At 44.4% G+C, this 22262-nt stretch overlaps 1 protein-coding gene across 1 annotated transcript; it reads right to left on the reverse strand.

The window, feature by feature from the left end:
* Nucleotides 1-1408: 1408 nt before the first annotated feature.
* LOC142817531 (glutamate receptor 4-like) lies at nt 1409-12159 on the reverse strand. Its single transcript, XM_075894563.1, has 5 exons — nt 12002-12159; nt 11319-11517; nt 9194-9218; nt 6851-7176; nt 1409-1567 (listed from the first exon to the last, which is right to left on the reverse strand). Exons 1-5 carry the CDS (start codon nt 12157-12159, stop codon nt 1409-1411), a joined length of 867 nt encoding a protein of 288 aa, XP_075750678.1.
* Nucleotides 12160-22262: the final 10103 nt, after the last annotated feature.

The following is a 22262-nucleotide window of genomic DNA, read 5'->3' on the forward strand; positions in this document are numbered from 1 at the left end:
GAGTTTAGGACAAGTGTTTTCAAGTTCATCGTTGCAGGTCAGAATTATTTTTGCACAATTTTGCCGATTGCGAAAGCTATCGGATAAAAAATCTCATTGTTGCCCGTATCCTTTACCTCTACTTCAATAACTTAGATCCCCGCTACATATTTTATATAACTTAGGCTTTCCCAAGTGAAGCGGAGAAAATGGTCTTTTAAATCATGGACACTTGATGAATGAAGAAACTTTATTTAAAGTCTGGCAGTTCTCACCGGTCGACGTGGGGGAAGAGGGGATCAACCCCTGTCCCATCCCACTCTCCGTCGATTATGATGGCGGTGCCTCAGGTGACCGCTCGGTATCAATTTCTTTATACCTCAAGAGACAGCGGTAAATTAGAATGGCATTTAAAATAAGTTGGTTCAAATGCACTATGCGGCCTACGTAAGCGACAAGCGTAGCACACGCCATGAATGCGGACATGAATATTTTATTTGTCCCAGCTCTACTAATCCAAATGGTCGCAGGTCTTCCCTCCTTCCATAAATAATTCGATTACCCAAATCCTTTGTTCAGTGCATGATAACACGCTAGACCATCTCAGTTTTTTTTCAAAGCCCCTGATGCTGATTTATACTTAGCTCTTCTGAACGACCTCTGTGTGCTCCTTCCCAAGAAAGACGACAACAACAACCTTTCCATGCAGTTTGCCCAATTGCTAAGAACGGCTGTAACTTTCGTGTATATTCGTTAGAAGCCATTGCGCCGATAATATTGTCTTCATCAGGCAACTAAATCATCCACGACACAAATGAAAAGGTAAGGCCTGACCTACGTGCCCTTCTTTTTTCAACTGGTGAAGAGGTTCAAAATAATTTTACTCGTGCAAGCTTGCTTAATGGTTCCCATTGGGAAAGAAATATGCCAACCGATTCTTGATGATGTAAGACATTACCATTGCTTGTTGGTTTATTTTCTCCAATTTCTTGCATGTTCAGCTGTAATTAGTTATTCGACATGTTTTAGTTAAACCACACAGTGCCTTCAACGTCACCTTCCTCCCTTCTTATATCTAGCATGCAAGTTCACGTGATTTGCTACCATAGGACGAAACGTTCAGTTTACAAAAAACACGGTTTCGGACGATGGCTTCAGAAGACGCCCATATCAGGACGCACCATGATGAGCGGGAGTGAGTCAGCGCACGTTCACTCAAATGGTTCACACTTTTCACCGTCCTTCCAAAAGGCGGGGCACATGCAGAAGTGACACAAACACTTGGTCGTGGAAGTCAGCGGGTATTTAGCTGTTTTTTTTAAATTTTCAGCGTCCACCATGTCGTCATACGGGTTATATCGGAGAGTCACCAGAATGCCTCCGGGTTGTGCGTAGCCGTGGCAAGAACGTCTGGTGACTCGCCGCACTCCTAGGAAACGTCGGGTCTCCTCTGCTGCGCATGCGCGGAAACCTCGCGGTTGTCTAATACGTCCACTTGAAGCGTCGTCGCCGGCAGCACCGATATTGAGCGATCCTGTTGAGCAGTTGCGAGCACCTCCAGCGAAGTCTTCGACTCTTTTTTGGACAGCTGCGCAGAAGACCAAGGCCATGGTAAAAGAAGAGGTTAATTAGGCAGTGATGGAAGTCATCTAAATTTATTTATTTATTTTATTTATTTATTCACATACCCTAAGGAACCGGGAGGGCATTACATAGGGGGGGGATTAGGAAGATTTTCAGCATGTGTATAATACATTAAATTTTCAGAAGCATCATTATATAAAGCTTAAATGAAAAAAAGATTGAAAAAAAGAGTACACATCACAGTGGTGATAAGGATAATAAAAAACATATATATAAACTCAGCAGAAGAAAAGGTGCGTTAAAATAATACAATAGGCTCCAGGTAACAAGTGTTGGCGCGAATAACACACACAAGATATTCAAGTAATTCACATAAACAACACCACCGCAAAACTACATTAATCGATTGGAACTTCTAAGAACACTTTTACCGCTTTCAGAAAGGATGATGATTCTGTTAGAGTGGCTACATCAGCTGGCAAGGAATTCCAGTTGGTTATTGACAGGGCTAAAGGCGAGTTTTGGTATGATTTTGTTCTCGGGAAGATGGGATTAACTTTGTTAGGGTGATCAACACGGGCTGAAATGTGTGATGGCGGGAGGATATGCTTGCGCGCAAACTGGGAGTTGCTGTGGAAGAGCGAGTGAAAATTAGATAGCCTTGCAAGTTTACGGCGCGTGGCAAGGGAGGCAGATTAAGCGATTTCAGTATGAAACTTACGCTTTCATACGGTGAGTATGACGACGTTATGAAGCGCGCAGCTTTGTTTCGAACTGATTCAACCAGGTAAGTTAAATTTTCAGTGTGAGGGTGCCATATTATTGAAGCATACTCCAGCGATGGTCTTATCAGGGAAACGTATGCATGCAGTCTGGTTTCTTTGTTGGCAAGGTACAATCGCCTTTTGAGGATGCCAAGTTTTTTATTGCTTTAGTAGTGATATGTTCAATGTGAGTGGTCCAGTTTCGATTGGTTTTGAAAAATACCCCAAGATATTTAAAGGAATGTACTGAATCAATTCGAATGTCATTTATGGTGTATGACTTATGCAAAGGGATTAGAGCAGAACTAAATTCCGAGTGCTTAGTTTTCCCTATATTAATTTCCATCTGCCACATGTCGCACCACTCGGCCAGCCTATTGAGGTCAAATTGTAAAATGGTATTATCGGTAGGGCAAGTTATTTCTTTGTAAATAACGCAGTCGTCTGCAAATAGCCGATTTTGCGAACTTATGTTACATGCTATGTCATTAATGTAAATTAAGAACAAAAGAGGACCAAGAACCGAGCCTTGGGGAACACCGGATAAAACGCTAGTAGGGTTCGAGATGTAGCTATTTAGCTTTACAGATTGGGAGCGGTTAGTAAGTAATTCCAGTATCCATTGTGTTGCATTGTTTTCAAGCTTCAGATTGCGAATTTTTAGTTCTAACCGTTTGTAGGGGACCCTATCAAATGCCTTTGAGAAATCAATAAATATGGCATCGACATGACGGGAAGAGTTAAGCGCAGAATGAAGGTCAGTAATTAATTCAAAAAGTTGCGATTGACATGAGAAATTTTGACGAAAACCGTGTTGGTTGTTTAGGAGCATGTTATTTAAATTAAGATAAGCCATTATATTTGTGAATAGGATATGTTCGAGAAGTTTGCAACATATCGACGTCAAAGAGATTGGTCTGTAGTTATTGGGCTGAGTATTATCACCAGATTTGAATATTCGGATTATGTAAGCAGATTTCCAGTCCTCTGGTAAGCTACCGGTATCTAAAGATTGTTGAAAAATTAACGCGAGCAAAGAGGCTGAGAAGTGGCTGGTTAGTTTTAAAAGCTTAGCGCCAATATCATCAGGGCCGGGGCTGGTTTTAAGAGCTAAACGATCTATTGCGCAAGCTACACCGTGTGCAGTAATTGTGATGGGAGAAAATTGATTAGAGATAGTTAGCTGTGGCAAATTTAGGTTGTTATCGAGCGGTCTCTCGATTGTGTGAACTTTAGAAAAAAAAGGTTAAGTTTTTCAGCACAGCCTGCTAAGCTCAGGGTGTTGCCATCCTCTCCACAGAGTGCTGGCACCGACTCTCTTTTCTTGGGATTTACAGTGCTCCAGAACTTCTTAGGGTCAGTTTTGAGCATGTTAGGTAGCGTGTCATTGTAGTACTTATTTTTCGCTTCAGAAATTGCGGTTTCTGTTTGTTTGGAAAAGTTTTTATATTTCTGCCAGTCCTCCAACGCGTTCGTTCTCGACGCTTTAGTGTACGCTCTTTTTTTTTCTATTAAGCCATTTTTTAATGTTACGGGTGACCCATGCATCATCCGCTCTTTCAGTTATTGTAATCACCGGAACACAAAGACGTTCTATTTCTTTTAATTTGTCACGAAAGAAGCACCAGTTTTGTTCAGTAGACTGATTGGGAAAGTTAGATATAAATTCATCCGAAAAACATTCTAGCAATCTGTTAAGCTTATCAGTGTCTGCGCGTGCGTAGTTAAGTATATTTTTTCGGACGTTCGTTTTCTTGGCATGCGGAAGAGGCAGAGAGCAGTGAACTGTCCTATGATCACTTATTTCTTCTAAGATCTCAATTTTAGTGCTGTCGGGATGATTGGTTATTATAAGGTCTAAAATACTGCTTTCACGTGTTGGTTCCTGCACAATCTGTTGTAGATTGTGATAATGGAGAAGGCGCAGAAAGTTAAGCTGTTCATGGCGATTACGATGAGCAGATAAAGTGGCCCAGTTGATTGAAGGATAGTTAAAGTCGCCACCAAGTATTAGAAAACAATTAGGAAACGTGAGGAGAATGGAATCAATGGCTTCCTGAAGAAGCTCAACAAAATCCTGCCGGCAATCAAGGGGTTGGTAACAGGCACCAATTATGCAATGAATGTGATCGAAATATGATGAAACCCAGACAATTTCAAAGGGGGAATCTGAGGGAAGAAGCGATGGCTGATAGATTTCTTTTATGGCAATGATAACGCCACCACCTCGACAACCCATTCTATCTTTACGAAACAGAACAAACGATGATGGAAACGAAAGTTCGCTGTTTGTTACGTCCTCGGTCAACCATGATTCCGTATCTACGACTATATCAGCTGAGCACGTGTACACGAGGGCGTTTATTGCATCAAGCTTTTTATAAATGCTACGGAAATTAAATAAATGTAGCGAGACCGATTTTGACAAGTTTGGCGTGTGGTGACGTCTTTTACAGGGTCATTCAGGAGGGCTTTGTTTATTTGTTGACACCATGACAACGCAATTATTTACCGAGTCGTAACAGAATGTAGAACCATGCATCTGAAGCTTGTTAAAACGCACCGTATATTTTTCATCGCCTTTACGTTGAGCCTTCGCGTATTCGCGTAACTTCTTTCTGGCAAGTTGGACTTTTGGCGAGAAATCTCCCTCAAGCCAGACTTTGGGCTTTTGTAGGTCTTTCAACTTTGGGGCGCGAGACAGAGCTTCTAATTTTGATTTGAAGTTCAAAAACTCCGCTATGATAGGGCGGTTAAAGTCGGGTCGAGGTTTTCCTAATCTATGAGCAAGTTAGATGTCACCAGCCTCAATTTTCAGATGTGTTGAAAAGAATTTTTTTACTATTCTTTCAGACTTTGCCTACCCTTCGTGCTCTTCTTCTGGAAGGCCTTTGATTATGAGGTTATTTCGCCACATTCGATTGTTCATATCGTCCACGACGTCAGCAAGACCTTCGTTTGCCTCGCAAACATTTTCTTTTACTTCCTGAACAGTGTCAATGACAGTTTCAACGTTTCCTGTCAGGTCCGATACTTTGTGAACGGTGTTTTCTAGGCTTGAGAGGCGGCACTCAATGCTTGTGATCTGATTGATTTGTGGTGTTTAACGTCCTAAAACCACGATATGATTATGAGAGACGCCGTAGTGGAGGGCTCTGGAAATTTTGACCACCTGGGGTTCTTTAACGTGCACCCAAATCTGAGCACACGGGCCTACAAAATTTCCGCCTCCTTCTAAAATGCAACCGCCGCAGCCGGGATTCGAACCCGCGCCCTGCGGGTCAGCAGCCGAGTACCTTAGCCACTAGACCACCGCGGTGGGGCAATGCTTGTGATCTGCTGTTTGATTTCAGTTAAGCTGGACGTGGTTTCATCATGACACTTTTTTAGCAAGCTGAGAACATCCTCGACCTTAGGACCGGGATTTGCCTCCACGTCGCCAGCACAAAGCAGTAGCAATGCGAGACACATTGACAGCAAGAGAGTCGAGAGCCTAGGGCTGAGTACACGGATAAGACCCGATCCAGCAGAGAAATGGCTGCCGAAGAAACATTTAGGCGTTCGGCAAGCAAAGAGCAAACCAATGCGAGCACGATAACTACACACATCAATACCCATGTTCATAAAGAGGGATCTGCAGGCCACATAAAATTCAGTAGCAGCTATAACAATAAAAATTCATACCTAAAATGATAGAAAGCAGTGGTTAGACAGTTGCCACTTGTGGCCGCAAATCCCGGTGGTTCGTCGCTTCACTTCGGTTTTATGGGTCTGAAGGCGCTGTCATCGCTGACATCACTTGGTTGGTCAGCGTCACGGAGATGGCACGGTCACGATTGCTTCGGTGGTTCTATATTCGTTAAGCAGCCAGGCGGCAGTCAGCACGAGGCGAACTTTGCAACACTAAAACGGTAGCTTGATAAATATATCAAGGTGGTCTCCGTACAGCCTTATCTAACATTCGGCAGCATTACCCCTGGTCTTGTGAGTACAGAAGGACAAGTATTTTGAGGCGGCAAGCATATATGTACACCGAATGCGGATAAGGCTAAGAGCCCCTCATGCGCGACATGACCTTTAGCTCTTGCTCCTTTTCCTGTATGAGAGACGGCAGCAACGAACATCAAACTTCAAATAACCATATTTATGTGTATGGTGGAAATAAATATTTCACCTGATAATTTGTCTCAAGTCTCCAGTAGAGATGCTTCTGAATCATTAAAAGTGCATGTTATTCAAATTTCCTCATTTTGAATACGAAATTCTTGCACAATTGAAAACACTATGTGAGGCATGCACATAGAATATTCATTTTATACAAGTTATCTCTGTATCCCTCTGCGCTCATTGAAATTGTTACTAACTGAAACATAAAGAACAAAACTCATATAGGTTCCACAAGTTAGCGATAATTTTATTATATCTAGGTCTCGTCCAGCGCGAACATCTCAGACTCTTTTTAGAAAATTATTATCGCAAATACAACCTAACAGTAACTGGTTAGGGAACATGGCTGTGCTTACTTCCATAATATCACAAGTCCTTTCCAAAGCCTTCTTCTTGGCTTTAGATGAAGAATGGGTCTTCCACACGAATTCCAAGATAACGCACACGCTGGAAACGCCGAGTCCTCCAAGGAGAACGAGGAAGACGCCTCGGACATTGGATACACCCAGTGGATTGGCCTCCTCTGACGAGTCCTTCACATCGTACAGTGCAGACGCACCTCTTTCCTTTTCGCGTTGCTGAGTGCAGTGTCCCATCCACCATTTCTTCTTGAGACGCGCGATGACCCCTGTTTTTTGTAACCGCAGAATAGCTTCGAACAAGTAGGCCGTGTAAGGGGACCCTGAAATCAATTACAGACCAATTTTGCGTTAATACCTTGTTAATGTGTCAGTGAACTGAATGCTATTGGAATATTTGTCATGCGAGTACAGAACAACCAGGCCAGCTTGTAAGAGTGACGGAAAATGCCACAAAGCATGTGCGCACTTAAATGCTTTGTCTCCTACAACATGCTACAAATAAAAGGCTTTTTATAATAAACTTACACACGCCATATTATTTCACTGAAAGAAAGAACTGAATCTTCTCCGGTCTAACCACTATGCCCAAAAGTTATTCTGCAGTAGAACAAAACACCACGTTTTTTCAGTGCTCACAGGAACCACCTGCAAGCATTTGTCGCCATATACAAGTTTGAAGGGCTGCGAAATGCCGTTGTAGAATCTTTACCCCATGCATTAGCGGTGGTTTACCAAGAATAACTACAAGACAAAGCAAAAAATGTAAAAAACATGTTTGGTTGAAGTAGGTGACACCGAATTGAAGGTTACATTCAGTTAGACACGTATACCGAAGGTTATGTTAGTTATATTCTCTCCCGCTTACGTTCGAGCAATTAGTAGCAGTAATATCTACATAACCTGTGTGATCATGCACCACATCTTTCGGTGCTGTCTTGCAGTTCCTAAATGACAATTCGGCAATAAAAAGCAGCACCAAAGCGCGTAAGCCCTACACATTTGCGCGGTGTCTTGAATTTGTCAATTTTTTTTTCAATACTGTGATAGATCCATACTTTCCGACAACATTATGAAATATAATGCTATCTGACATACATTTTGTGTCTCTCACTGGGCTAAAATAAGTGAAATATTATGAATGTTTATGGTGAGTGCTTTCATTTAATAACTGCACGTTAACTATGATGTTCATCTGTGCTGATACGTTCATGAGGCTATCAAATTATATTCAATAATTCTATATTCATACCATAGGGTAGCAATAAACTACGCACATGTCTAGAATGTTTCGCTAGTAGGTGTTTTAACGTGAAATATTGGTCTCAGTAAAGCGGCAGCATTTTTAATGACGGTATTTCACTGCCTCATTTCTGAAAGGTTACCTGCTAAATTCGTGTCAGTACCCTGAAGACTTTAACTTGTCACTACACACCCTTACTCGCAGCTTGAGCATAATACAGTCACACATGATGAACTATACAATTAAGAAAATAATTCGGATTGAGTGCACGTTAAAGATCATCAGATCGTCGAAATACACTGAGCCCTTCACTGCAGTGAGCCTGATAATTGAGTTGTTGTTTCGGCACAAAAAATATGGTATATTTCATAACCTGCTCTCACCGTAATTTTTTTAATAACAAGCATACGTAGTGATTGACCCTAGAGAAAGCTGTTTGTCCTAATAATTTGTGTAGCATACTTTCAAGAAACAAATTATGTTTGTAAGTTAAATTTCTGGAGCCCTCCACTACGGCCTCCCTCATAATGATATGGTCATATTGGGACGTTAAACCTCACTTATCAATAAATCATGTTTTTAAGGTACTTAGAAAACTAAAGAAGCATTCGTAAGAATTTCGTAGATTTAATCAAACTGTAACGCTGCGTTCTGGTGATTGTCCTGCTGACTGTCTGCTTTTACTAATTCATGCACGGCACAGTGTGCACCGCGCGCTGAATTACTTGACCTAGATTTTGTCATTGCGACACATTGTAGCAGTTATCTTCATTACTAAAGATAGCCTATCCTGGTTTGTATTTCCGTACATATTCGGGGTAGCCTTGTCATCAAGTTTATCTGTAAAATGCTATATGTTACTTCTATACAGGAAAGCTTTAGTTAAGTGTAAAATTTTAAGTCTTCTTATACACGTATATTCAAATTTTTGTTGGCAATCAAAGCACAACAATTCATTTCATCAGAAAGGAAAATTCGCACTCTGCTAACCGCATGTGGGTAATTTCTTTATTCGTATCGTCTATTTCTTATACAAATTGTAAAACTCTTCAAATAAAAAAATAAGCATATACAGTTTACATTCCCGCAATACACACTCTCGCTGAATGGCACATCTTTAGGCTGCAGATACATTTAAATTAGACATAGAAAAATATAGATTCTCATCTAAAACTCACAAAATGAGCCTCCACACTTTTCCTAAGTATTCCACTTATTTGTGTTCTTTTTCATAAAGATGTTGTCAAAACCCCTGCCCACCTTAGAACACAACTGTGCAACGTGTATTTTTATAGTTGACTTTCACCCACCGTGAACTTTCTAATCTAAAGCTGTTCAGAGAACATGGTAATCTGGAAATTTGCCTAATTCGAGAATCTAGTTCTCTTGTTTTTCTTATATTTACTCATCTAAGGCTCCTCTAATGAATAAATATAAGCATACTGCAGAACTTTGACCATCATGCAGTCACTACAATTGTAAAAAAATGTCTGCGTCGTAGTCGTTAACGAACAGGCGGCCCTCACAGAAGTTAGCACCGAGCATCCTCAATGTGATTCGGAAGCACCGCCAACACGTGACGTAAGAAACTGGCGTGACCACTTTCTCATACGCTATTAGTCTAGCCCGCAAATTAATAATACAGCAATACTTGCACACCATGTCGCCAGGCAAACAAAATAAGAACCATGAAAAGCGTCAGAGAGAGAGAAAGGCAAGCTTTCTTTCCGAGGCCTGTTGTGCACCTCGGGGCAGCGCGAATCCATATCCTTTGGAGTCGAGGGGGCCCCCAATCTGAGCCAGCTGGCAATTTCGGTCTGTGAGATACTCGATGGTTGCTGCCTTCATCAGGAATGCTTAGTCGCCCCTCCGGACGCGCTCCACGCCTTCGGCGGTCGATGACGCCAGGGAGTCCTCGCGGTTGTTCGACATCACCGTCCACATCCGTTCGCACGGCTCCAGTTTCGATTCCTGTGGTTGGCGGTGAAAGGAACAATACAGTGTCTTGCACAGTGGCTTCTAAATTGCTATTCATCGTACGCTGTACGAAGTGCTTTAATACAAATTGCTTATTATATTCTAACAAGAGCCACATTTTTCATAGCGTAGCTCATGCCCTTCTTTGCATACACTGTTCGCTCCAGAAACTGTAAAGGGCGAATGCTAGTGACTTGACCTTCCGTAAGTTTTCTCATACCACGGAAGTACAACCGGTTTTACGCACATGCTGACAGTGCACTGCCTCACGCTAGCTAATGTTGTCTGGTGGATGAGCGAAGTACTTGATTGATATGTGGGGTTTAACGTCCCAAAACCACCATATGATTATGAGAGACGCCGTAGTGGAGGGCTCCGGAAATTTCGACCACCTGGGGTTCTTTAACGTGCACCCAAATCTGAGTACACGGGCCTACAACATTTCCGCCTCCATCGGAAATGCAGCCGCCGCAGCCGGGATTTGAACCCGCGACCTGCGGGTCCGTAGCCGAGTACCTTAGCCACTAGACCACCGCGGCGGGGCGTGATGAGCGAAGTACTTTAGGTGTCGTTAATATCGACTAAAGCTAGCCTATGGCGTGGGTTAAATTTGACCTAATGTGGGCTGATACAGGATAAATTACAACTAGCAATGACTGAACAAGAAATGGTGGAATAACGTAGGTTAAATAACGCTGGCCGCATAACACAGGTCATTGGCAGTTATAAGCGCTACAGTTTTTTTTATTCGCCATAATTATTCTTTCACACTTACATACATAACAACTATAGATGGTACCGTCGTGTTTTTTTTTTCGCCATTTTAAGGAAACACCAAGCTTTCAATGAAGGCTTTGCTAGGTCTTCATCTCTTTCTGTTACAATACGTGGAAATATATTGTTTCTGCAGAACATTTATTTGCATCTAAGAGATTTCAATTATATGCGCACGAGTGAAATACACAACTTTTGTAATTGTTGAAGGACGGGGACCACGACATTTTTAAAGTGCTTGCGTCAACACCATTCGCGAATTTGCTATTAGGCAAATACGCTTTGTGTAATGACTGTATTTGGTATTCAAGACAGTTTATTCATTTTATGTGTAGCTCTAAAGAAAGATATCTCAAAATGTTTATTCAGTCATCCTGCTGACGTATGGGTAATAGATCTGAAAATGATGTTCTGTAAAACCTGATTGCCCAGGCAAAATTATAAGCATCATGGGGTTAGGTTTTAACTGACCTTGAAAAACGTCTTCGTTGAGCCCGACGACATGCAGCCGTACTTAATCTTGGACTGCGCAGCCAGGTCATGAACATTTCCTATGGGAAACTGGAGCTTCTCGTTGACCAAGAAAGCAGCCATGTTGGCCGTGTAGAAGGAAACCATGATGAGCGAGAACACCCACCAGCTGATGGCAATGAGTCTTGTGGACGCGGCCCTGCAAGCGATGTTAAGAATGCAAAAAGACGGCAGACATGGCGTTTCGATATCGTAATATCATTGAGCTTTCCTACGATTTGGAAGGTTTTGAAAAACGTGTAATATCTTTATGCGCAATGATTCGAAGTGGTTAACAATGAAGCCACGAAAATACTCAGTATGGGAATCTAATAAGAATCAGCAGTTCCTTGCTTTAACGTTTGTGGTTATAGACTTTCAGTCGTCTTTCAATAACATCATATCAATTTCGAATGCTGGTCTGGTCTATTTTTCCTACTCAGCATGCTATTGTGACCCTCACAAGCCATAGCTCAGCCAACTTTGCGCACACCTTTACTTTGCGTATATCGCTAAAATAACCATGGCATGATCTAGTTAAAGCTTCTTCTTTTGTTTTTCTTTCGTGCTGGACGTTTGCTACACTTTCAGTCATGCTACGCACATTGTACGATTAACAACGATTTTACCGCCTCGAAACTTACCTGGCGCTGGTTTCACAGCCTTGCGAAAGGAGCAGCGCCGTTGCGTACCACAGGCTCTCTCCAAGCCCGAGCGCATTTCTAGGACTGTCCACACCCGATGAGCGATCGCAGTCGCACTTCGGGCCATGTCTCGGCACGTGCCATTCAGCGGGGGCCATGCGCGCCGCCAGGTGGAGCAACAGCGCAGAACCCAGGTACGCTGCCAGTAGGCAGAGCCAGACGTCGAGAGACAAGGGCAACAGAAAGTAGAAGAGACGAGTTCATATCACTTTGTTTTACACTCGGAAAACAAGCGTCGCGAATCTCAAAAAAGTAATTCAATTGAGGAGGAGGATCCCCGAAGCCTGTACTTTCCATAATTCCCATGGGGGTACAAGCACCAGACTCCCATCTAGGTATTGTATGAAGCTAGATATTGTATATATATATATATATATATTGTATATATATTTATATATATATATATACATATATATATATATATATATATATATATATATATATATATATATATATATATATATATTACTAACGCCATTTTATGACTGCACGACTCTTTACGGAGATAATTTTTCCTGTTGTATACATAAAATCTATCGCACTATACGGTGGCAATATTTTGACGAAGTTCCGGAGAAGACAGAGTGGTCTGTTAGATGTGTTAAGTCTTTCAAAGAGCACTGTTTCTCCTGATACTTTTATTCGATGTAGTTTACTACTTATTGTTCATGTTGTTCCGCCGTAATAACCAGAACATGGTCCTGCATGGCGAGAATCGTCATAAAAGAAAATGTTGCTTCATCATCGGGTTGCTTCACCATGTTGCTTCATCATGCTAATGTCGGGAGCTCTAAAGTTTCCGTGAGCCTGTTTTTAGTTAGACGAGCGTGTACGAAACTGGAAAAAAACATGTGTGAATAAGTATTGCACCATAGAATTGGAACAATGCATGTTACACATATAAAGGTTATTCTGACCAAAAAAAAAAGAAAATTAGGTGCAAACTTTCTAGTAAATAAATGGACTATCCGGGTTCCAACGACATTTTGTGGAAAACGCGAGAAGATTTCTAAGGCGTCCCTTTTTTTACTATGAAGCTGACATCCGATAAACTTTCATTCTTTTTTTTTGTCTTACACTCGCAGCGAGGTTTTCCTGCGAAGGCAACATAAAACAAAAAGGTGGCGGAAAAGCTCTCCTGCTAATGCGATAAGTGAGGATCAAAGGACTATAGGTACTGCGAAACGGCGACAGAGCTGGAATTAAAACACGGGCTCACTTCCTAAAGTGAGCAGGCTAGCGCGTTCAGCGGAAGCGAAAGCCAGCCGAGCTGCAAACGTAAAGGCGGGGATTTCTAGGAAAACAACACCTCTTACTTGCACGGATGACTTTCTTGAAAGTCCTGCTGGTGATACGATCTGTATCAGACTCTGGATTTTTTTTAGTGCTCAGAAGAGAGTGCCTGGTTTCTAAGCTCGCCATCAAGAAGTTTTCTAAAGTAGATTAGCTTGCAACAGAGTCATGCGAAGCTCTGCACGTAAACATCCTTTGGCCAGGCCACATATCAGGCCTGTCACGGTTAACATTAACGATGAAAAACACTTGTTTTCCTCAAATAAATTACACGTACTTGCTCTCGCGTTGTTACCAGAAATATTCAACGCCATTGATGCCTCCTCAGAAGCTCTCTTTTCTAGACCTAAATATTGTAACAATTTCTTAGATTCATTTACATGTTACAGAAAAGAATAATGAATTTCTGTGTATGATTACACAGTTTTATCTCCTGGTCAAAGCGCAATGATCCCATTGATGGCAAGAGCGGAATGCATAGAAGCGCTATGATTGGTGAGGTGCTTAAAGAACAAAGAAACGCTGCGTCTGTAAAAATAGTCTTGGCCAGAACGTGCTGTGTAGAACCCAACAGCCATGTGAGGTATTTATTAGAAACAGAAAGCTTTCGTGCAAGTGCTGGAACACCACAGCCTACAAAAATACCACATGCTAGAACGAACTCCATTGTTAAAGCGATACTAATAGACCTGCAGCAAATAGCACACATAGCTCTGTATTCACTGCCATCAGTCCTTGGAATGTCCGTCAACGTCAGTCACAGGGTGTCTTCGATACTGAGTGAGTTAGGCAGCAGCTTTGACATGGACACTTAAGGAGCTTATATTGACTCATGTGCTGCCTCAGTATACCTTGAATTATCAAGGGCCAATGACTATACTATCTATGACTTCAACCATTTGAAAAAAAAATGGTGGCATATCCATGGAGTGAATGATGGAGAGTGGGGCGAAGCATCCGTCCGTCCATTCGTTCTTGCTTCCATCCGTTCATACGTGCGTCTGTGTGGCCGCCCGTGCATCCATCCGCCCGTCCGTGCGTGCGTCTGTTCGTGCGTCCGCACGTCGACCTGTGCGTCCGTCCCTGCGTTCGTTTATACATCCGCTCCTGCGTCCGTCCATGCGTTCATCCGTCCGTTAAACCATCCATGCGTCCGTCTATGCATCTGTCTGTGTGTCCGTTCGTACACCTATTCAACACTCCAAGTGCTACCATCTCACATCTTTTCATCATATATTCCTCATATAGAAGCACCGTCATCCAGCGGACATTCCAAGGACTAAACGAGAGGAGGCACACGCACACTTTCTTTCGGCTTGCGCTTCGCGTCTACTTCTCACCTTTAACCACCTTGGGTTCATGGTATATACTAGTTCACTGTATTCATGGAACTGCGGGCCAACGCTCGCTGAACCTTTATAAAACCAAGGAGGTTACACCCAGTGAGTATAACGTAGCAACCCTTTCTTGTCAGATAGTGCTCAATGTATATGCCAATGGCTGCTAAGGGGTAATGAGAGACAGGAGAATTCGGTTTTTAGTTTTAACGCGCACGCTGCATATTTTTATTGTTCAACAACGCACAGAAGAAATCTCCCACCGGCACCACCTTTGAGGTCAAAATCTAAGACTGGTTACATAATACGACTACTACTACTACTACGAGGGATGAACGGGTGCCTCTTTAAGGAGCTTCACCCCTAAAACAAAACCACGGGTCCGAAACTCGGTGAGGCTAGGAACTCGTTATACCGTCTCATTGAGGAGCAACAGGCTGGGTTCACACAGATCAGGTTGCTGTCTCAAAATCACAACTTGTCAGAGCAAGTGATCAGTATCAGTACACTTTTCGCTAATTTGCTCTATTTTTCGCTAACGATTAACAATATCATTATTCAAATACAGGTTTTCGCATTGCATGGTGAGCACAGCATTCATTGTGGGCTCACTAATAACTGCAGTGTGGAGCTATAAACACTTACGATGCTACTGGTAAATTTTCCGTGCGGTGTGGCAGTAGTAGCTGCTGAAGGCCTTCCTCACACTGCAGTCAACTCGATGGCATAAACAAATGAAAAGTTTACCGTTTAAGATAAACTATAGTCGCTATTTTACCTAGTTGGTATATGATCAACGAAGTCTAAAAAGCAGCACGTGACACAGGACAGTGACAGAGACATCTCTGTAACTGTCCTGTGATACGCGCTTTTTTTTTCGACTTCGTCGTTTAAGATAAAACTATGCTGTGGGCAACCTATAGAAAAGCTTAGACCCCTTAGCCAGTATTGCAGACTATTTTCTCTAGAAAAGATGTCACTATTTCAAGCTGAACGCAAACCGAAAGCAATCATCTCTAACCCACTGAGAGAGTCCATTGAATTCACAACAGTAGATAAATGTACATTGACGCGCGCTGCTTAATAGTGCTTCAGTGAAACAAAATGAAAGTGCTTAGAATGGAAAAGGGAAGCGTTTGAGGAGGCTTAATGGAAAACGTTCTCGTCAGTGCTCCCAGCGAAGACGGTCTGCAAGGTGTGTAAACAAGGGTTCATGAAAGACGCAAAATCCATACGCGAGAGCGAGTGACGCTGCTTTGATGTCTTTGCAATCCCCGTCTTGCAGCGCTTCCTACCTTCCGTAGAGGCTTATGTAGTACACGGCATGAGACCTTCACTTTTAAGCCCGCGTGCACAATAATGAAGGAGTCAAGGACTCTGTGTGATGAAAAATGGCGTATGCACTCTATAGGCCCTCCTTCCGGTCAGCCGCTTTTATGACATTCTTTGACGGCGCACAATTTTTTCACATACATACATAAACACTCCTCAGATTTTCGTGTAAACAGCCAACCGCCTCCTGCGTCCTGGGTTTATGGTGGCTGCCACGATCGATGCTAGCGCTTCTTCATTGCAGACTTTTACATTGAAAATAGGAAAGCTGCTGACGTTCTTGCTTCAGCAGTGCCGCATCCTCTCCCTACGGGAAAAGAAGGTGCGCAGCTAAGCGGAGTTGTGCGCCCTCTCTCTTCATTGGGAAAAGGCGCGGTGCTGCGTCAAAAAGCCACGCACCGGCGCGATGAAGGCCTGACCACATGCATCCGTTGCAGCACGTCAGCGAGTTTCTTTGTGTGTCTTTATGAGAGAGGGTGCGCAGCATTGCATAGCCATGCACCCTCCCTCTTCATGAGGAAAGGGTGCGGCGCTGCGTCAAACAGCCGCGCTCTGACGCGCTGCAACAGATACATGTGGTCAGGCCTTAACAGTACACAGGAAGCATTTGTTGAAATATTACCAAAGTGGTGCTCATGCGCATGTGGTTACGGATGCTCACGCAACAAGCTATGTTGAAGTGAAAACTACGGTGGGTCCCACTTGACTCGGTCTTCTCACAAGCTGAAGGTGGTACATGGTGCTCTAAAGCCATCTTTGAACAATGAACCATCGTGCAGTCCAGCACACTGGGGTTTCATCTTTGATATAGGTGTATTCTAGCTACCCATTTAATCAGAAAAAACAAGATCCAAATATGTTAGCGTCAGTACTCATTTATATCTTCAGATGCCATATGTCATCTGTTACAATGAGCACTTCATCACTGCGGCAAACTTCCGATGCCCCGAGCTTATGGTTGCCCGATGCTTGCCCGATATGAACTTAGCTGAAGGACGTCAATGGATTGAACAAACGATGCGGAAAAGAATTGGGAGAACCGTACACTTGCTATGACCGCACGGCTGAAATATATGGGAGTGAGATGTTTTACGGGAGATATACAGATTTGCTCGACAACGACTGAAGTCGATATCAAGAAAAGCGCATTCATGAAAATTCCGACTTCAGTAAAATGGAAATCCCAACCCTCATTTCTACGAGCGCGTGAGAGTCCTTTCTTTGAGATGTTCTACAGGCTGACCAACGTTGAAAATAACATGAAATTTAGATGCCGCTCGAAAACAGCGTTCCGGGGACAGAAACTACGGTTATTGAAACTGGACGCTGTATTTAAAAAAAAGAAAGAAAGGAAAAAGGAAAGAAAGAGGGAAAAGAAAGAAAGAATTAAAGAAAGAAAGGAAAAAGAAAGAAAGAAAGAAAGAAAGAAAGGAAGAAAAGAAACGAAGTAGGCACCTCACCATTTCTCGAATAGGGTGAGGACTTCTGAAATACTAGGATCTAGCTCGCACTTCACGGTAGGCCTGATGAAGAGCTGCGTTGTATTGGACACAAGCGGGCACGTCATTCGGACACTGGGACATCGTCCGATACTCGTCATTTGCACTGTTAGTACTCACCCTGTCCATGACTTCTCTGATGATACCTTTCCACTCTCCACGTGCGTTTACTACACCATAGGTACCATCACGCACGAGGCGCAGTTCAAAGCGGAATTCAAGCGGGAGAGCCATATGTTGCAGAATATCCACGCAATATCCGTCCAACCTGTCTTCACTGGCTGATGACGTCTTCGAGTCCTTGCGCAACAAAACGTATGGCTCACTCTGCGCAACAAAGAGCAAAGTCAGAACACGACGTGAAGAACGAAGTATCGTTTGCGCTAAAAGGCTTATACAAATGCGTAGCCAAGAAACTAAGCAAAAAACTAAACCGGGCAGGGAGCAACGCTTTCATCCTTTTAGAACTTCTGATTTGTCAGATTTCAGGCACCTAACTCGAGCATTACAAAAAAATGTTTCTTCGCGTAACAGGTTGTTCTATAAAAGTTTTTACTTGAAGGGATAACCTGTTACTCCAATATCTCTACATTGTGCACTAATTGTGCGCTAATTGCATAATCAGGCACAAGCCACACTTCCTCGCAACGATGGCGTTTAGGAGGCTTTAGCAGTCTGCCACAACAATTAATATTTAACATGGTAGCGTTTGCTTGGAGCTTTCATGCATTAATTTATATATACAAGCTTAATTGCGTTTTTCGTAATGCGCAATTCTATACGTAATCACGTTAATAAATTAAGAACATAATATCACACAACAAAAGGCGCATCTTGTTCTGTCTAAATCACATATAGCTGGTCTCAAGGAACATGATGCTTCATGCATTTGTTTTATGAAGCAATTCCTCCCTCATTGACCATTTCTAGCTGGGAAAATACCAATATACGACATGTAGAAAGAGCTGAGAATTTTGCCTTGTAGAAAAGTAGTTTCCACTAATAACGGTGCTGCTGTACCCCATAGGTAACAGCCCTTTTTCATAAGGCCGAAATATTGAAATAATCTGCCGAAGATCGCTCAAGTTCTTTGTCCTCGAAAATTAAGACACACACATCAGATGTTCACTGTTGCACAGGACGCAGAAAATTGAAATAAACAACGTTTGCTTGATAACCTGTAAAGTATCGGGTCATATATTGCCGCCAGCACGTAGTGGGTTGACAGCAAGAGTGGCTCTACATCTGGAGGAAAAAAGAAGATCGCGTTCTTCTTTGCTCGAGAGCCAGCCACGACTGACGCATCGTCCTAGTGCTAGCTACCTGGTGGTTTAATAAATCCCCCAGTACTTGTGACTCATCGTGACAACTGGTGGAGGTGCTGGGTAGTCTCACGGATGCTGCAGACCCCCCCAGGAAGCCGCGATACGAGTCCAGTGCCAGTCAATACTCCCGTGCATCGGACCAGCCGCCGAATCAGGGGATTGCCTCCGGAAGCCGACGATACTGCTCCCACCACGTCGACAAACATGACCAGCGCTTCGGTGCAAACCTCGGCGACCGGCACGGGAAGCACGACGTCGAACCGCTACACGTTGGAAAGCCCACGCGCACCGGCGACGTTCCATGGCTCGGAGCACGAAGACGTTGAGGACTGGTTGGCGGATTTCGAGCGCGTAGCCGCCTTGAATCAGTGGGACGACGCGGCGAAACTGGGTCGTGTCTACTTCTATCTCGAAGACGGGGCACGTACGTGGTATCAAAACCGAGAGGAACAGCTGACGACGTGGCCCGAATTCTCTCGTAGACTTCTGCAGACGTATGCCAGTGCTGATCGCCAAGAACGAGCTGAACGAGCTATTCTGGCCCGCGTCCAGCTGCCAAACGAAACTGTGACCACGTTCGTCGAAGACATGACGCGCCTCTTCCGACGGGCCGATTACAGAATGACGGAGGACAAGAAGTTGCGTCACTTGATGCGCGGTGTCAAGGACCAGCTTTTTGCCGGCCTCGTGCGCAGCCCTCCGAAGACGGTCGCGGAGTTCTTGTCCGAGGCCGTGACAATGGAAAAAATGCTGCAGCAGCGATCCAACCAATACAACAGGCAAGTCAATGGCATGTCTACTGCCGACATTTTCACCGCCACTAGAACCAACAACGACTATCTACGTGAACTCATCCGTGGTATAATACGTGAAGAGTTACAAAAGGCTGGTGTAACACCTCATCCTACAGTAAACTCTATTACAACTGTGATCAAGGATGAGCTGCACCAGGCTCTCCGGGACACCTTGCCTCATGATACAGCTGTGCCAGCTCCTGCTGAATACCGCCGTGAGACAACCTACGCAGAAGCTTTGAAACGCCCTGCTGCATCGCCGCCATTATTCGTCCATCCTGTTCCTGCTGTTTCACTACAGTCAGCGCAGCACATGCCATACTACGAAGGCGCGTACACGCCACCACCGTTGGCCTTTGTCCCTGGTGCTTCTGTCGCCCATCGTTCAGTGCAACCAATTCAGTACATCGACGATCGGCGCACGTCTCCTCGAAAGTCTGATGTTTGGCGCACACCTGATCGCCGGCCTCTGTGCTTTCACTGTGGAGAAGCTGATCACTTGTACCGCCAGTGCCCATATCGCCGTCTTGGGCTTCGTGGCTTCTCTGCGTACTCACCGCCACCCCGTTACGGCCAGAGACCGCGCGACATCGAAAACTACCTCTCCCAGCAGCATGCACCACCATCTGCCGGGCGCCAGTCGCGCTCGCCATCACCGAGGCGATTTTCATCAACGCCCCAGCGGTATTCTACCACACGGTCTCCCAGCCCCCGTCGGGAAAACTAGACCAAGCGACCTCTGGGGGCGGGGTCGCTGAACGTCGAAGCGCTGAAGACCTCCCATTGACGCAGAACTGTACAGAAACCGGTCCGACATCACATACTGCTGCAAAGGATGGCCGACTTTCACTGGACATAGCAGTGACAATTGATGGTTGTGCAGTTAATGCCTTAGTGGACACCGGCGCAGACTATTCCATACTGAGCGGGAAACTGACAACGCAGCTGAAGAAAGTCATCACGCCGTGGCATAACTCGCAGATTCGGACAGCTGGTGGCCACGTCGTTACTCCACTGGGTGCCTGCACAACTAGAGTACAGATTCAAGGGTACACATTCGTAGCAAGCTGCCTTGTTCTACGCAAATGTTCCCGTGACGTCATTCTGGGAATTGACTTTCTACAAGAAAATGGAGCTATCATTGATCTGAAAGAGCGCCGCGTCACGTTCTCAGCCCAGCGAGCAATCAACGTGCAAGATGGTGGAAGGCGTGTCGACGTACTCCGTATTTCTGAACAGAGTGTGACGCTTCCTCCACGAACAAGTGTTCTAGTCGACGTAACATGCTGTGGTTTGGGCGATGGCGATGTGGTGGCTGAGACAAATTTAGAACACCTCCTGCAGCAAGGCATTTGTGTAGCTAGAAGTGTAATACACCTTCGTGATGGTCGATCTGAATTGCTCGTAACCAACTTTAGCAACGAGCATCGACACCTTTTCCGTGGCACTTCGATAGCGTTTGCCCACGAAGTAGCAAACGTCACCAACTGTTTCACGTCCGAAATAGTGGATACCGCCGACACGTCAATGAGTAATATTGACATCAATCCTGATCTGCCCACCGTTAACCAGACTGCACTACGAGCGCTTTTGTTCGAGTTCAGGTCTTGCTTCGCAACTTGCTCAAAGATCCGCCAGACGTCCATCACTCAACACAGGATCATCACGTACGAAGACGCACGTCCGATACACCAGAACCCCTACCGCGTGTCGGCCAAAGAACGTGAAGCAATACGTACGCAAGTCACCGAGATGCTTGACGATGGCGTTATTGAACCATCGAACAGCCCGTGGTCATCTCCAGTCGTACTTGTCAAAAAGAAGGACGGGTCGCTACGCTTCTGCGTCGACTACCGAAAGCTTAACAACGTGACGAAAAAGGATGTGTATCCGCTGCCACGTATCGACGATTCGCTGGATAGACTTCGTCGTGCCCATTATTTCACTTCTCTCGATCTCAAAAGCGGATATTGGCAAATCGAAGTAGATCAGCGAGACCGTGAGAAAACAGCCTTTGTGACTCCAGACGGCCTATACCAATTTCGAGTGCTCCCTTTTGGCTTGTGTTCAGCACCGGCAACTTTCCAGCGAATGATGGACACTGTCCTCACAGGGCTCAAGTGGCAGACTTGTCTTGTCTACCTTGATGATGTGGTGGTCTTCTCTACCACGTTTGAGCAGCACCTTCACCGCCTGCGCAGCGTGCTGGAGGCTATCCGATCGGCGGACCTCACACTAAAGCCACAGAAGTGCCACTTCGGCTATAAAGAACTAAAATTTCTTGGACATGTAGTTAGCGCCGAAGGAATCCGTCCCGATCCGGACAAGCTTGCCGCTGTTGCCGAATTACCAACTCCTGTCGATAAGAAAGCCGTCCGGCGCTTCCTTGGTTTGTGCGCCTACTATCGCCGATTCATTCATGGCTTTTCACAGATAGCAGAACCTCTGACTCGTCTCACAAGGGACGACACGCCGTTTGTCTGGGAAAACGAGCAACAAGCAGCTTTTGATGAGCTGCGACAGCGCATGCAATCAGCGCCCGTTCTCGCTCATTTCGACGATGATGCTGACACGGAGGTCCATACCGACGCTAGTAACATTGGGCTCGGTGCAGTGCTCGT

The sequence above is a fragment of the Rhipicephalus microplus genome, chromosome 5, assembly GCF_043290135.1.
Source record: "Rhipicephalus microplus isolate Deutch F79 chromosome 5, USDA_Rmic, whole genome shotgun sequence".
In the NCBI taxonomy this organism is placed as follows: Eukaryota; Metazoa; Arthropoda; class Arachnida; order Ixodida; family Ixodidae; genus Rhipicephalus; species Rhipicephalus microplus.

Bases quoted from the DNA above. Each gene is read 5' to 3' on its own strand.
- LOC142817531 (XM_075894563.1), bottom strand. From the start codon at position 12,159: ATGGCCCCCGCTGAATGGCACGTGCCGAGACATGGCCCGAAGTGCGAC. The intron at 7,177-9,193 runs GTGTGTATTGCG...AATTGATTTCAG, and splicing joins AGATGTGCCATTCAGCGAGA to GGTCCCCTTACACGGCCTAC. The intron at 1,568-6,850 runs GTAAGCACAGCC...TCTTCTGCGCAG, and splicing joins GGACTTGTGATATTATGGAA to CTGTCCAAAAAAGAGTCGAA.